The sequence below is a fragment of the Cheilinus undulatus genome, linkage group 7, assembly GCF_018320785.1.
Source record: "Cheilinus undulatus linkage group 7, ASM1832078v1, whole genome shotgun sequence".
In the NCBI taxonomy this organism is placed as follows: Eukaryota; Metazoa; Chordata; class Actinopteri; order Labriformes; family Labridae; genus Cheilinus; species Cheilinus undulatus.
The window spans coordinates 17,999,044-18,016,428 of NC_054871.1; the positions used below are offsets into that span (position 1 = coordinate 17,999,044).

Genomic DNA, 17,385 nt, shown 5'->3' on the forward strand with positions numbered 1-17,385 from the left:
CTGCTGATGGACGGACTGACTCATACTTCTGAAACTAAATGTTGACATTTCCAATTTTGTGCTTTAAAACATGCTGGGTGGATTGTTCTGACCTTATTAAAAATTTCTCTAAAAATGTTTCTGTTACAGAAGAATCTAAACCTAGTAAATGTAGAAACCTTAATGGCCAAATCATCAGCCATCAATGTCAGAAGTCTCACTGAATGGTAGACTGGCATCGGAACAAAGTTTTAATCCCAGCGCAGCAGCCGTTCAACCTTTTCTAAAACGTTTATTAATGCCACCCCCACAGTTCTGCCCTTAAAGTATAAATGTGCTCATTTTAAAGAAATTGGAAGAGATAATCTAAAATATCCTAATGTATGTTTTCATGAAAGCTTCTGTATGGAACTTATACTAAGTGTTGCTTTAGGGGGATGTCTCATCTATTTGCAGATCTTAGGATGTTAGAAGAAATACTTCTGCTACTGAGACAGCTTTCTTTGGAAATTGTAAATGTATTTATGGTTTGTTTTGCTGTGAATTTCTTTGCCAAATTGAGATACAGTTGCAACAGTGACAGCTACCAAAAATAACTGCATTTAAATAATGATTATGGTGATGTTGCTTTTGGGGGTCATACAGCACTGTCATAGTTAATTTCCATCTGCTTCATAGCCAGTTAAAATTCCCTTAAATACATACTAGCAACACATTTGTTGTATTTTACTTACAGGTGCACCTAAAAAATTAGAATTTCATGAAATGTTAATTTTACCCTGTTATTTAATTCAAGAACTGAAACTTCCATCTATTCCAGAAATCATCATTACAAAGTCATATATTTCATGACATCTTTTGTTTTAATATTGATAATCACAGCCTACAGCTCACAAAAATAAAAAAATCTACCATCTCCACCATATCACAGAACATTAGTCCAAAGACAAAAATTCATATTACTTCATCAATGCATTGTGGCAAGGAGGCAATCAGTCCGCAGCATTGCTGAGTTGTTATGAAGCCCAGGTTGCTTTGATAGCAGCCTTTAACTCGTCTGTATTATTGGGTCTGGTGTCTCTCATCTTCTTCTTGACATTTCCCCAGATATTCTCTTTGAGATCCCGGTTAGACCAGTTTCTGTTAGTTTTGGCTTCACTGTGAGCAGCTGCCAAGTCCTGCTGGAAAAGGAGATCGGTATCTCCATAAAGCTTCTCAGCAGGTGGAAGCATGAAGTGCTCTAAAATCTCTTGGTAGATGGCTCACAGCGTGACTCTGGACTTGATGAAGCACATTGGAGCAACAACAGATGACATTACCTTCAGTCTAGTTTGTACCATACTGTCTTCCTACTCCCACTGTGTTGGAAAATAATTAAACCTCTTCACCTTTGGCTTTCACCACTCAGGGGACAGGTCAGAAGTGAAATGCACCTCCTGACATTGAACATTTCACCTTTTTCTGCTCCTTTTAAGCTATTTTCATTTATGTCTCCATCCTTAGCAAGTTCCTTTTTCCTAGTGTTAAGTTAGTACTGCTGAGGTTCCTTGTTTTCTTTTGGAAAGGATTTCTTTTTAATCCAAAAAGCACCCTTAGCTTAAGATCACACAGAACACAAACTAGAAACATAACAATGAACTTTGTCCTGATAAAGTCTCTAAGCTTCATTTTTAACTTTCTGTGTTACTTTCACAAAGAAAACAACTAAACAGGAACTCTTAAAAGTGCCATTACAGTCGCAATAACTAGGGATCATCTAAGTTCTATGAGTCATTATGTACAAGCACTCCTACATATATATATATATATATATATATATATATATATATATAATTATTTATGTATTTATTTTTTAATGTTACTGTGTTATCTTTCAAAAAAAAGATGTGTTAAACAGAATAAGCACTTTGAGGCTGTCTCCTACCTCTAAGTCATGGTTTTAGAACTCAGTAGTGAAGCACTTAAATACAATTTCTGAGTTTCAAGAAGAACATTACATTTTTTTTGCTTTCATTTGATTCCCAATTTAGACACTGGTAAAAATAACTCCACTTTCACAAAGGCTCAAGAACTGTTTTAATTGCAAAATAATGGAATTTCAAATATGCAATTAATCACAATTAAGTGTTTCTAGTCAGTGACTCATCATGATTTTCAAAATCAGCTGTTTCGATATTACATTTTTTACTTACTGAAGTGAAATAGTCGGTATGCATCGGAGTATTTTTCTTTCTTACAGGTAAGAACTTCAATCCCTGTACGTCTGCAAAAAAACAATCCCATAATGTTCAGTTTTGGGTATTTTTAGTTTCAAGTCCTTCCCATTTACTGTAGTGAGGTAACAAGAAAACATCTCACTACAGTTTAATCCAGCACAACACCAATGCTAACTTCAAATTAATGAAATACATAATAAGTCTTGAATTCAAGAGTATAGGCACCTTAAGATACAACACTGAAGCTGAATAGTGAGATTCTATTAGGCTGTGTAGATGTTCCTATGTACCTACTGGCAACTGCTTTACCATATGTATAATTTCTTGGTTCACTGATGTGACCTCTGTCCTGTATATGCATGCCTTCACCTTGTATTGCATCAAAAGCACTTTGGAGAACCTTTTTTAAAAGAGCAGTGATTTCAAAATAAACCATCGACCCCTCTGACACAGGAGTGTTTGCTCCTGAATGAGTGGAGTGTTTCTGTAGGCAGAGGAAAACCTCCTGACTCTGAACCTGTGGCAGCTCTCACCAGTCAGACCAGCAGGGTTACTTGAAGTGCTGCTGGATGTAGAGGGAGGTGGAGCACAGGTTCAGACACATCAGCAGTTTTTATTTTTAGCTGCTTGTGTTAAGTAGGTTACCTGTCGGCGAGGTCTGAGTAATGGTCCGTCTGCCCAACAAGCCCCCAGGCTGCAATTAGAGGAAACCTCTGATTCCCCTTCATGTACATACCTCGCTCCCCTCTCTTTGTCCCTCTCCTCCTCTTTGTTATTTATCTTAATCCATCTTTTATTTCCACTTTTCTTTTTATCTTGTTTTCTGCCTTGACTCAGTCACATGAAAAGGCACTAGGATATAATCTAATGGATACACACAAAATGAAAGAATACACTTACGCAGCATGTTGTATTCACACTGATAGAGGACAGTGTTGATGTAATTCCCCTGCCTGTGCTAATGCTTTTTTAATCTCTCCATTTTTATTATGTCATCTACAAAATGCTGAGGGGGACTCAGGTGATGTGAATCACTCCAGCTGATTTGTGTGCAGGTGAAAAGAAGCAGAGTGAGCATCTTGAAGAAGAATTATAGCACATTTATTTTCAGTTATGTTAAAGAAGATTTCTGTGTGCTACACTTACATATCTCTTCATGCGTGCATCATTGTACATTGTGCATGTATTATTATTGTGCATACCGTCATAAAATATGCGCCTGAAGTTCCACTTTGCACAGGCTTTACATCATTACCGGCTCTATAGGCTTGCCTCCTCTCTCCCGTGAAGCTGCTTCCTGAATTTTTTATGTTGTTTTTTTTCCAATCAGGAAGGATCCAACAGTCCTTCCTGCTTCTGTTTATGTAAATCATCACAGCCAAAAGCCACCCTCAACTACTTTTTTTAACTACTACAGGATCATAATAAAGACCCAAAGGGTTGCCCGATGTCGAGTATAGTGGTGTATTCTCCTCAGACATGATGCTGCCTCTCTTACTCAGGTTTTATCGCAGCCACAGATCCTCTTTCTTTTCTCATCACTGTCTGGAAGTGGAACAAGTGCATTGGTGACAGCAGCCTGGATTTCCCCTAGTTCTTGTTGCTACCTATGGTGGCAGTCCAAAGACGTTCAGGCTGAAGATCCTGTAGGATGAAGGTGATAGCAAGGATCATGCTGAGCTCAATTTTTGCCACTATAAAAGGGCTTCATGGCGAGCTTTGTAGGAGGATACCAGTGTGGATTTTTTTGGATTTTCTGGCTGACATATGGCTAAAATGGTTGAGATGTGGATATCTGCCTTTAAGTCTTTATGGCTTTGGTACTTAAAGTGATAAATAACTCTATACCTAGTAGCTGAATGAGCACGTGCAAAATTTCTGAGTAGAATTGCACCTTTTGAACCTAAGAGGGCTCTACCTGTGATTTTAACACAAGTGTTCGAGGGTTTAAAGCGAGCATGTTCTGTTCTTTTATGTGTGTACAGCAGGGATGGAGGCACTTTGACAGATGAACCGATGCTGCTGCTGATGAGGCTGCAGTTCCTCTTGAACACCTCAGACTCCCTGCAGAGATGAAAGAGCTGCCAGCTTTAGCATTCACATTTGCTGTCACAAACATCCACTCATTTATAACTCTTGTCACTGCACGAAGGAAGCAAGCGAGGAGGCATGCACTTATCAGCTCAGATCTGCAGTGAAGTTAAGGAGCAGTCCTACATACAGAGCAATGATTTTGATGGACAGTGGGAGGGGGGACGGTAGTAACAGTAGCTTTATTACATACTATAGCTTTAATTTGGTATCTTGATATCTACTGTTTAACATAACACATTAACACACCCTTTTACTGGAAATTGTTGAGTGAAATAGATTGTGTTTTAAGTGAAGAGATGCTAATCTTGACGGTCTGTAACGCTGCAGTTGCGTCACCTCATACCAATGCTTTCTACTTCTTGTGTGATTCAACCTGATAGGAAAAGCCATTTAGATGCACTACAGCCACCCCCTGGTTGTAGTAAAATATTAAGACCAAGAGTCTGAAAAAATAATGGAAAAATATACTTTCATAATCTAAGATTAGAGTTTTGTGAAATCTTAGATTATGAAAGATAAAAAATCATGTCTTACCCCAATACATAATTCACTGTCTTAAAAGCACTGCTCAAATATTATTTTCATGTAATTCATGAACCCAATTTACATGTTTTATTTTTGATTCATGCTTCATCAATGCAGTTTATTATAATATTGTTTTGCACCTTATAATGATGGATTCACAATTTATAAGTCATCTCTTAGATCGACTATTAAAAAAAGTTATTCAAATAATAAGTTATATAAACTTGTCACAAAAAGTAAGGGAATTTGCGTTTGGTCGATTATTCATTTGTTGTAACATCCAATCCACCAAAGGACCATCTATTTGGCATTGGCAGAGAAGATTTGGCAAATATTTCACTTAGCTCTGCTGCTCATCCCTCAAATGCATGCTCCTTACAAATATGGTTACATTCAAAAGGGAAATAAACAGGCTTTTCAACAGTATAAGATTTATTGCCAAGACAAAAAAAGAAATAATCTACCAAACACACAAGTCATTACTTTTTGTGCTAAGTTCAGATACTGAAAACATTTACCCACACAGCAATTCATGACGAATGCAGTCAGCATCTTCTCTTTACGTTACAAATTCATATTCCATATAAAGCTGAAATTAAGTAGACTGAAAGCCATGAAGCACCTTCACACTCACCAAGACTGTCCCAAATGGTTATAGTAAATGCTGCCAGTTTACTGTTTCCTTGTAAGTACTAAATATTTCTGTGTTTTAACCTTCACTAAAAGCAGTATAGTAGTGTTAAGTACCTAGTAGTGATAAATTATATGGATAAAGGTATTTGGCTGTCTGACTATTACACCAACAGAAACTGCAATAAAATTGTATTCAATTACATGTACTTTAATGAGGACTTGGCCCCCCTTTCGCAGCTATAACAGCTACCACTCTTCTTGATAGGCTTTCCACAACATTTCGTGTGTTTCTGTGGGAATTTGTGCCCATTCATTCTGTAGAGCATTAATGAGATCAGGCACTGATGCTGGACGAGAAGGCCAATCTCTGTTCCAGTTCATCCTTAAGGTGCTGGGTGGGTTGCGGTCAGTGCTCTGTGTGGGCCAGTCTAGTTCTTCCAGACCGAACTCAATAAACCATGTCTTTATAGTTCTTGCTTTGTGCTCTGGGGTACAGTCATGTTTAAATGGAAAAGGGCCTTCCCCAAACTGTTGCCAACTAAGTGGCGTAGCATTGTCCAAAATGTCTTGGTATGATGCAGCATTAAGATCGTTCTTCACTGGGGCACGGGTTTGGCTCGGTGGGTAGACTCCCATAAATACAGAGGCTAAAGCCCTCAATGCTCTGGTCACAGGATTGACTCCCGGTCTCAGCGCAAGTTTGGTGCATGTCTTCCCCATTTTCCCCCCATATTGTTGTGTCTCTTCAGCTGTTCTATCAAAAATTAAGGCAAAGCGACCCAAAAATAATCTTAAAAAAAACAAGATAATGTGAGATTGTGTTGTTTAGTCATCCTATCCACATCTGTATTACGTAGAGTTGTAAAGAGAGGAAGAAAACAGAGGAAAAAGAGGTAGAAAAGAGAACAGGAGGTAAGATTTTTAAAAGCATAGCACTAAAAAGAAAGAATTATTGGTGATGGTGCAGTGGATGGAGTTGAAAAATGGAAGAAGAAGAAATAAAGAAAAAACAGAGGGAGGAGAGAACTGGAAAGATAAATTGAAGAAGTTAGGAGGATTAGGCAGAGTAGAGGACATCTTCTCCCCATTTTCTGTCCCTTTTTTGAGTAATGAGCCTGTTAATTAGTCGAGACATGCATGGTTTATCAAATCAGAGTGTTTACAACTTTGAGTGTCAAACAGATTCTTCCAGGTCTTTGCTGATGTTTCCATGGTGATTAGAGTGTCATAAATGGGTTTTTGATTGATGGACCAACTCTCATAGATTTAATACATTCATCATCGGCTTATAATTATTTTTAAAGCTGTGTTTTAACATGCTGGGAAATTAATTAAACTGCTCTTTATGTGGTTGTTGGGTACTGTTTGTTCTCTTGGAATTGACAGAGAGATCACAAAAAAGATGCTGTAAATGTTGGTGAACACATCCATGAATTGAAATGTTCAGATTTATTCTCACTGTAACTGTCATTGTTATAAAGAGGACAAAACCAGATGAACACTGCCTGTAAAAGTGTTCACCTCCTTTGATGTTTTACCCTTTTACTGATTTTATAAATCAATGATGGTCAATATTATTTGGCTTTTTTGACAAAAAAACCCTTTTCAATTTCAAAGTGAAAACAGATTTCTACAAAGTAATGCCAGTTAAATAGAAATATGTAATGTAAAATAAGTGACTGCATAAATATTCACCCCCTTCAGGTCAGTATTTTTTAATAGATACACATTTGGCTGCAATCAGAGCATTGGTTCTGTGTGGATAGGTCTCAGTGAGGCTTGCAATTCTGGACACCACAATTTTAATCTACTCTTCTTTGCAAAACTGCTCAAGCTCTGGCAGGTTGCATGGGGATTAGATATGAACAGCCCTTTTCGAGTCCAGCCACAGACCTCCGACCTCTCTGTTGGAAGTCCGGGCTTAGATTAGTCTACTCAAGAACATTCACCTCGTTGTCTCTAAACCATTTCTGTGTAACTTTCACTGTATGCGTCATGCCATTGTCTTGCTGTAAATATAATCTTGTCCCAGTCGGTACTTCTTTTGCAGACAGAATGAAAATATCCCTCAGGATTCTCCTATATTTTGACACATTCGTTTTACCCTCTACCTTTTACAAGCTCTCCAGGACCAGCTGCTGAGGAGCATCCCCACAGCATGATGCTGCCACCACTGTGCTTCACAGTGGGGATGGTGTGTTTGTATTTGTGTTTGGTGTCTGCCAAACAGCATCTTGTCTGATGGCCAAAAAGCACCAGATAGTCGGCAAAAACATGAGAAACAGTATGTGATACAAAGTTAAGGTCTCTGACCTGACACCTCTTAACCTCAAGGCAGCCAGGGCGTCACATGAAGGTCTTTTTTTGGATGGTGATCTTATGAAAGAACTACATATCCCACAATCCATAGTAACACCTTTGTTTCATAATCAAGGATAGTTTTTAGGGCATGTGGAAAGTCTCAAGTGGTCAAACTACCACTGTCTTTAATCAGTGGTCATACAATGTGACCATTCTGTCACTGTTAAATAAAATAATCTAAAAATGCACTTCTTTAGCACCGGTTTGGTGTTTATTTATTAGGGGGAAGGAGTTCCCACACATAATTAAAAGCAGTACAGAATATCTTGTTTACAGGGGGATCTCATGACCGATGACTTTCCCCCTGTAAACAAGATATTCTGTAATGTCTCCAACAAACTCTGTAAGACCCTCCCTTTATTTCTCCTGTCAGGAAACAAGAAGAGAAGAGAACGACGGCATTTTTCCTCTCACTTTCCTCCGTTTCAACTCTGATTCTCTCTCAGACACACATGTGACCTGTCAGGCTCAGTGTTGGTTTATCTGCAACTTACTGAGAGCTGTTGGAGAACGCTGCTGTGCCACTTGTGTTTGCACTGTGAGCACGATGGTGTGTGCATGACAGTCTCTGTGATTGTGTGCGAGGGGTAAATAGAAGATTGTGTACTTACAATATGTGTGTTTGCAAGTGAGACACCCATAGGACAACAAGCAGTGTTGTTTATGTGTGAGCACCGCAGTAACTGTGGATTAGACAGCACAGACTCAGTCTGAGGCCTTGGAAGTGCTTATGCAGGAGGAACTGGATGAACACAAACACGGTGACATAACAGTGTGTCTCTGCTTTGTACACAGTCTGGATGCTCATTTTAACACAAAACATTGCCTTTTTCTGCTGTATATAAACATTTATAAACAAAGAAAAACAATGAAAGATCAGTGAAAATGTAAGAAATCCTGTGAGCACTGAGTCAATGAAATCTCTTCTGTGTCTGTGATCTCACTGATAAAATGAGAGTTCATAGAAGTGAATACTTTTATGCATACTTTTCAAACAAAGAGATTGTTTGGGTTTGTCTCATTCTCTTGCATTTCAGTCAGTCTCTGGCTTTCTGAATAATTAATAATTAATTTTGTTTTTATTCAGTTTTCTCTTTTATAGAGATCAGTAGTGCTCATACTTAGAACAGCATTAACATCTTAAGTGTAATATTGCTTTAACACAACAGTAGTACAAGCTACAAATAGTAGTGCCAAATTTTATTTTCTCTAAAAATATTGAATTAAAATGTTAATTTATATTATTGGTAACACTTTACTTTTGTGGGCCCTAATTACCTAGTATTTTTTAGTACGTGTGATTATCTAGTACTGCTTTCACCTTAATAATAAGGTGGTATTCCCTGGTTAAAGTTGCCATTTTACCAAGTAACTTGGAAATGTACTAATTTTAGTAGATGTTTTTACCAAGAAATGATGTATTTATTATTGAGTAATTCCTGGTAATATTGTGGCAGTTCTTTGGTAATTAGATGGTATTTTACCATAAACCTAACCCTCTAACCCTAACTCTTTACTTTTACCTTAACCTAACCTTTACCCTATTCTAACCCTAAAAATTACTTGAAAACTATCCAGGAAGAACTCAATTTAATTTTGTGGGCCAAAATAAAGAAATTGCCTGGAAATTATCAAACAAATTATCATATTTCTAAGAAATTACTCAGTAAAATACCACCCAATTACCAGAGAAATGCTTAAGTTTTACAAGGGGTGGGGTTAAAGTTAGGTCAAAATACCACCTAGTTACCAGAGATTTAGGGTTTGGGTTAGTATATGACTGAGTAATTACCAAGTAAAATACTGAGTTATTTCTTGGTAAATTGCCAGCTTATTACCAGATAATTATTACCTTATTCTTGTGAAATTACTAGATAATTACATTTACTGCTTTCACAGCACTGTGCAACTGCAGAAGTACACTCTTGCAAAGCAAACCAGATATACTACTGCACTCTTGCTGCTTTGTCTGTCTCCATGGCTACCTCAGGGCAGTCTTATGTACATTTATCCGTGTTTTAATTTGTCATGTAACTATTAAAGTAAAAGCTCTGTTGTGTAACTCTAAGGTGTCAGATTGATTCATAGAGACAAGCACTGTCCGCCGTAATGTTAATTAATAGGATTAGAACACCTGGCTGAGGTGTGAAATAACCTTAATGGAAAATCCCAGTGACAGTGAACTCTATATCCACTCTGGTGGAGTGCCTCTTGTTCAGTCAGTTTGCTGGTGGTAACTAGCTGTTTTATAAACTGATTTATTCTGCGAAATGCCTGCCTCAATATGTATGCTCACATTTACTGTTTTTAAATGTGCCATAATAGAAAATCAGCTTCCCTTGATGTGTCTGAAATGTTTAAATATATGTGTGTTGCAGGATTCGGCTCAGGAAGGCGTCATCACTCGGGACATCCACCGCACCTTCCCTGCACACGACTACTTCAAGGACTCAGACGGAGATGGACAGGATTCACTGTACAAGATTTGCAAGGTTAGTCTGACTTTAAAGGTGTGGAGGGGTTAACAATTAGTCATAGAACTGGCTTTTTGTAACATCCCAAAAAATCACAACAGATAAAATCAGCTCTGGATTATGAAGTATTAAATGTTATTTCACTTAAATTCATGGTATTAAGGAACAGACGTCTCAGTGCTCTCAATTTCAACGCCAGTTTGAAAGGTTTGAAAATCCTCCTGCTTTGAAAAAGGTGCTGTAAGATGAGACGTCAACATGGAAACGTGTGCTAAATCGAGTAAAATTTGTGCTTTTTCCTTTGAAACATTTGCATTTCTTGGTCTGGCGAGGCTCAGTTGGAAATTGCTTGGCATTCAAGTTGGCTCTGTGATATATAATAGACAGTGCACGCCTTCACTGAGAAATCATTACAGATCCTTCCTACACAAGCGTCCCGGACATACACATCACTAAGTGGACAGCCACTGATCTTTTATTCCAGTTTTCTGAAATAAACATGGTGGGGGCTCTGTAAGCGGCGAATTTCTCTCACATTATCAGCTTCAAAGGTTTCTAAATATAATACTTTAGGTAAGAAATACATATAAGTGGAGAAGGATGCTTGCTTTTATTCTTACACTTGGGTCCAGTTTAAATGATAAAGTATAGATATTTTTAAAGGGATTTTTTTTTTAAATTGCCAATATAAACACTTTTGGCACGCCTTGCACTGTTGAACTGGTCTCAAGTCAAAGTTCATAATAATATAATGGAGAGTCTTGCCATTGAAATGTACATCTTTTTGCAGCTACTTTGGAGTATCAGAGGACTTCAAATTACATTAAATTTTTGGCAGAAATCAATCAATATCTTTTTTTTTTTCAAATGTTGGTTGACAGCTAATCAGTCAGGCTTACAGCCAAGGATCTTGCAAAAAGAAGAAAAAAGCTATGGCCATAATGGGATTGCCCACCAATTGTTGTACATTAAAGTATTTTAGCTAGAGGTATAGAGAAATAGGTTTACTCAACTGACTTCAGCAGAGTGATTTAGGTGTTTAAGCAGCAACTGTAGGTTATCAAAGGACATGATTATCAAGCACATGGAAAATGTACACAAAATGTGTGCTATCATTAGAAGATACATACAGCCAATGATGGCATACTAATATGGACAATGTGTCCCCAGCTACCTCAATTATACAGAAATGAAGCCAAAACACCCAACATGACAGGCGATGACTAGTAGCGTTCTCTAATCGATTCATCCGTACTGTATACTAAATATTTTGTGTTCAAAGTGCGTTCACACTGAGAATTATACTCAAATGCAGTGTACTACTGGCGTACTTAAAAACATCCATTAATTGAGTGTGGAACCATGGACACCTTGCACCCTCAGTGAACGCCATAGCAGATATGGTACTACAAGGCTCAGCAGTGTGATTCTGGAAGTAAAAATCCCATTCATTTTCTCCATAGCAAATTTTATTATCAGCCATATAATCAAAATAATCAAAGTCAGACTTACCACAAGCTAAGAGTGAAACAATGATATATGCTCCTGTAGAAGACAGGAGTTTGTAAGATGTCAACATGGTTTCTTTGCCATCTCAGCCAAAATTACAACAGTACTCCTTGAGTGTCAAAGCTACATCTCTGATTGGTGGGGTCTCCGGTAACAATAGAGATGTCTACCAAGCCTGTAAACAAAGGCTGTTGACTGTTGATGACGATACATGCCGCTGCAGTATGATCCCTAAATATGTAAAAAACTATATATAATAGGCGCGCCGGTAGTCGAGTGGTTAAGGCGCACGCCATATACGCAGGCAACCCGGGTTCGAATCCAGCCCATGGCACTATCTCCTGCATGTCTCTCCCCGCTCTCCTCCCTGTTTCCGACTCTATCCACTGTCCTATCTAATAAAGGCAAAAAAGGCCAAAAATAAATCTTTAAAAAAAAAAAAAAAAACAATATATTAGAACATCATGATTTAAAAAGTTAACACTACAATAAAGATGAGTAGAACAAATATTCCTTGAAAGCTTGCAAAGCTATCATTAACAAAAAGAATTGCATCCTCGTTAAGAAGTATGTATACAGTCTTGTTCCTTTGCCTTTTTCTCCGTTTTCTAACACATTTTTTAGTCTTACACTGAATCATGTGTTTTATGTTCAGGAGTATTCAGGTAGCTAGCTTGGTTCATGCATTAAAAGCATTGTAATAAAGATTTTAAAATGCCAATGGGCAATTTGAATGGTTGATTTGACTTCCAGAACCAGAGCCTTTGAAAAACAGGAAAGCAATATCAGCATGATTGCTAACATTAGCATCCACTTGGGTGTTATTAGCAATGGCAGTGTATTTCAATCAAGATGAAGGTGTTAAGGTTAAATGAATAAAAGTTACATGAATGAGTGAAAACAGCCATAAAATTTTGTTCATTATCACCATCTGTTTACAACTCGCTCACCACATAGCTATTCAAAACACAAGTGCTTAAAAAAAAACTTTTAGATGTACAGTAAATCAACATATTATCATAACAGAGCTGAGGTTTACAAAATGTTTGATGTGTATGTACACACTAATGTCTCATTTTTTAACATGGAGTAGTTACGGTTAGTAAACTGTACTTCATGGGAGCTCTAAATATTTTAGCTTTACTCACAGGCGAGTGTTTAGCTGTCCATCTTAATATACAGTTCATGTATACAACAAATAACGACGAACAACAATAAAATGATTTAGAATCTACTAAGTGTAAACAATGGGTGTAGGTTAAATGAAAAGGGGCAGTCTCTGTCAGCTGCACAATTTTAATCCTGAAAATTTTACAGCCCAACAAGAGAAATCCATGTAAAAACAAAATGTGACATCAAATCCAACCAACATATGTGTAGCTCTTTGCATTTGGTAAAACCCTTCATGCTTTGAACAGTCAACTATAACCCCATAAAAAAAGCAGCAATGACTCCTTTGTATTTAAATAAAAGTGGATTCTATGAGAAGAGGGCCCCAGTGGACTCGAAAGTATATCTGTGAAGACGCATGGTACATTTTACTCAAACAAAAGCCAAGGTCAGCACCACTGTGAGGAATTAAAGCCTGTCTTAATCCCTGTCATTGTCCTGCTCCCATCTCCACTGCAGCTGTGAAATAGACCAAACCTTGTGAATATACACAGTCACTTTACTTGTCCTACAATTTATCTCATAATACATGCAGGAAAACTGATGAGGAACCATGTCATTGGATTTTGATCAACCAGTACTACAAGGTCAAAAAAGCAAACACTCTTGGGTACTGGTTAACTTCTACAACATTTTTTAACATTGTTATAGTGTTTATAGCAGTTTATTCTAACAAATAATAGTTTATTCTAACAAATACTAGTTTATTTTAACAAATACCGATACTACTGTGGTGAAAAAGGCATAAATGTATTTATAATACTCATCCCTTGGTTACTACCAAAATAATATCTATGTGTATTATAATTATTTTCAGATAGTGAATTGTTTTATTATTGTGAGCTATAAGCAATAATCATCAGCATTTAACCAAGTAGGTCTTAAAATATTTCACTTTCTGAGATAAATTGAGAATATGTGGAAGTTTCCCCTCTATAATTAATTTACCAAGAAAAAGATAACTTTGATGATGTTCTAATTTTTTGAGTTGCACCTGTTTCTGTTCAATGGAAGAAGCATGCAGTTAGAGTTCCTCTTTTTATATTTTTCAGCGTATAGCAACACCAACATTTAGTGAAACATAGGAAACAGGAAAATACAAAAGGAACATTTGGATCTCTACACTCATCTCTAAAATGTCTAATTTTCTGTAATTGAACGCTAAAGGCATGCTCTTCAGGGCACTGGCTCAGGGCTCAGTTGGCAGAGAGTAGCCCCATGAACAGAGGTTGGGGACCCTTTGCTGTTCAGACTTTCTTGCTTCAGATGTCCAGTATAATATTACATTAAGGGTAAGATGGATGAAAAACACCTTAAAGCTCCTGTGAAGAACTGTGTCCTGTCCCTGTGGATGAAGAAAAAATAGTGTGTTTTAAAACAGAAATATCTTTTTCTACTTTCTCTTAACTGTCAGATTACTCTTCAAGAATCTTTGGCATTAAAAATCCAAAAAAATGAAGTCTGTCTTGGCAGCAGGCCGGTAATCACTTTGTCTGACACCTGCCACCACCAATCAAACATAAAATACATCTCTATGGAAATTGCCAATATTTCTGCTGATGGTATAGTTTGCTTTGAAGGTCATGAAGAAGCATCAGTATTAATGTCAGTCTGTTTGATAAGCAGATGAAGACCCTCACAAGAGCTTTAAAATGAATCCTGTAATTCTTTGATGAACTGAAACTGAAGACAAGGCAAAATCACATAAAAGGAGCAGATATAGAAAATTCAGTAGACACAGGTATTGATCTTCCTAAAGCCTTTTATGGATGTATTAAATTAAAGGTAGTTTCTTAATTATGGCGTGAAGCTGTTGCTCCTTTGTATTTTTTGGTGCTGCAGAAGTACGGCTGTTCAGCGCTGTGGGAGAACCTGTCATGAAGGGTTAGCATCCAGCCTGGGCCCAACTAGGTCAGTGGCAAGCTAGTCTTCATTTGTATGCAAATCCATGTAGATTTGTTTCTGATAAGGTTGGTCAGATCTCGAGGCACGAGCGGGTTACAGGCACAGAGGATCCAGGACAAAGTTTATTTTCATCTTCATGCAGTAGAGTGAGCCTAGAGTCCTTTATTTTCCAACCTTTATTCTCTGGGGAAGGTCACCTGTGCTCTCTTTCAGTGATAAACTGATTTATTCTCTTAATGTTTCACTCTGTCACATACCCAGCTGACCTGTGCGACCCTCAGACTTCCACCTGTGGTCACTCAGAGGGTCTGCAGGAAACAGTTGGGGGTTAACTGCTTCACTGAAGGGCACAGTGACAGTGAGCATTATTCTCCCAGCTGGTGCTCAAAACCTGTGACTCTCAGATAAACGGATAAAAAGAATGTCTACTGTATTTCCATGGAAACAACTTTAAAAGTGTGTGGCGTGGGGGGGGCAGAGTCATCACACAGGTTGATGTTAAATATTCTAGCCATCACCAGGTCACTTAGCGTTTCTTGTACACATTATTTAGGATTCTAGTTACATCCTGATGATGATGTTTCTAGAGTTACAGTCCCAACAGGGTTTGTAATTAAACAAAATAACACATCTCCCTGCTGAGTTTCTTTCTTCACTGAAGCTGGCACTGACCTATGATCCATTACAAACGAATCACTGAAAAATTGTATTGCCATGGAAACTGAACTCAAAGTCTTAAAAGTCATGCTCTATAATAATGATTACACAGAGGATTGTTTTATTCTGTTCATTAAAGATCGTGTGGACTGGATTCTCTCTCACCTGTGTGAAACACATTAAAAAAAAAGAAAAAGTTGTCAACAACCATTTTCCATGAGAATGACGGGACAATAAAGTGATAAAAATAGATAATTGAAAAAAAAAACTGAATTGCAACAAACACCTGGATGTAGTCCCCTTTTTGAGTAGGGAAAACATGCCTACTTCTATCACCAAGAACCCAATAACATTAAATACATACATCTCATGGTGCAAGGCTAAAGCTGACCACACACTACACAGTTTTAAGCTGGATTTTCCTCCTCTGACAGTCGTTGGGGTGTATCCCTTGTGGAGGCTTGTTGCAAATGATTATTTGTTTGAGTAATCCTCAAGTGTGTGATGCCAACAGAATTATTTTACTGCTCCAAATCACATTGTATCCTCCCAGATCTCAAATCAAACATATCAATCGTGACAGTTCTGAAATATACTATACATCCCTTATTGTGCAGTTAACAAATAAGCCAGCAGATAGCAGCAGTCATAAAACTGCATGATGCAGCGCACACACCAAAACAAGTTGGTTCTCACAAGCTAAAAGCAAAGTTCCTGTATTATTTTGGGCTTGTCAAACACCAGAAAGTCAAGACATGAGTCATGCAAGCTGTTCAATAAACAAGGTAAAACACTGCAGCAACACCAGTCTTTACTGACACACGACACCAGGCTAATTGGCAGTTAGCAACAACAGCTAGGGTCTGAATTTAAGTGCTTTAAGGTGTAAGAATCTTAAAATTATACTGTCTCTGTTATCTTCTACAATAAAGACAAGTTGCTGTAATGAAGTCAGTGTAGGACGTTTGTTATCCTGAATCAGCGTGTATCACGATATGTATTATGTCATGGCCTCTGTATAGTGACAAGTATCGTATTGTTATACCCAGTCCTAAACTCGCCTGGATGCCATTCATCCATCCATTTTCTAAACCGCTTATCCTGTTTGGGTTCACGAGAGCTGGAGCCTATCCCAGCTGTCATCGGGCGACTGGTCTCCATTATCCAGTCAGAGACAAACAACCAGGCACACAGGCACATAGACTTTGTCTTACACTCACACCAAGGCCAAATTGGAGTCACCAATTAATCTAAAAAACATGTCTTTGGTGGTGGGAGGAATTTAAACGTTTTTATGGTATGTAAATTCCCTACGAGCCTTTTTATAATCTCAGTCTAACAAATTTAGACTTCACCCACCAGGACCTCCCCCATCCATCTGTCAGGGTGCACTTCTCCCAGCCGAGTCGGGGGCATGTGAATGCCACACTCCATCAAGCATGTCAGCTTGCAGATTACGCTTCAGACAGCTCCACAAGACTTCTCCATTACCTCCACATCAAACCCCAAATTAGCAGTGGCGCTCTGAAGGCCCGCACTAATGTTTGGAGCACTGAGAGGGGAGAGTCTTTTAGCGGCGTTTATAGAGGTCTGACTGCTGTGAAAGTTAAAGTGTCCGTCAAAAAGAGAACCTCCTGCCAAAATATCTTTGAGGGAGATACTGAGCTATTACCAGCTTAATGATTTCAAATAACTTGGGCCTTAGCTAAACGAAACATATCATATCTAGAGCTGGTTCAATGAAACCACTCATACCAGTGCACTCCATCAGTATGCAACATGACTCCTTCTTTTACAGGATAAATAAGCTTAAAGATGTTTGTTCTTCATCTGTGTCCTTTGATGCATTGTCTATTGACTTG

General features: G+C 38.0%; 1 protein-coding gene across 2 annotated transcripts in view; it reads left to right on the top strand.

Moving 5' to 3' along the window:
* Nucleotides 1-17,385, top strand: part of rabgap1l (RAB GTPase activating protein 1-like) — a 172,556-nt gene that overhangs the window by 84,771 nt on the left and 70,400 nt on the right. For both annotated transcript variants that reach the window (XM_041792373.1, XM_041792372.1), the window contains one exon: nt 10,187-10,300. In XM_041792373.1, the coding sequence (XP_041648307.1) occupies nt 10,187-10,300 (114 nt within the window). The remainder of the gene's footprint in view (nt 1-10,186; nt 10,301-17,385) is intronic.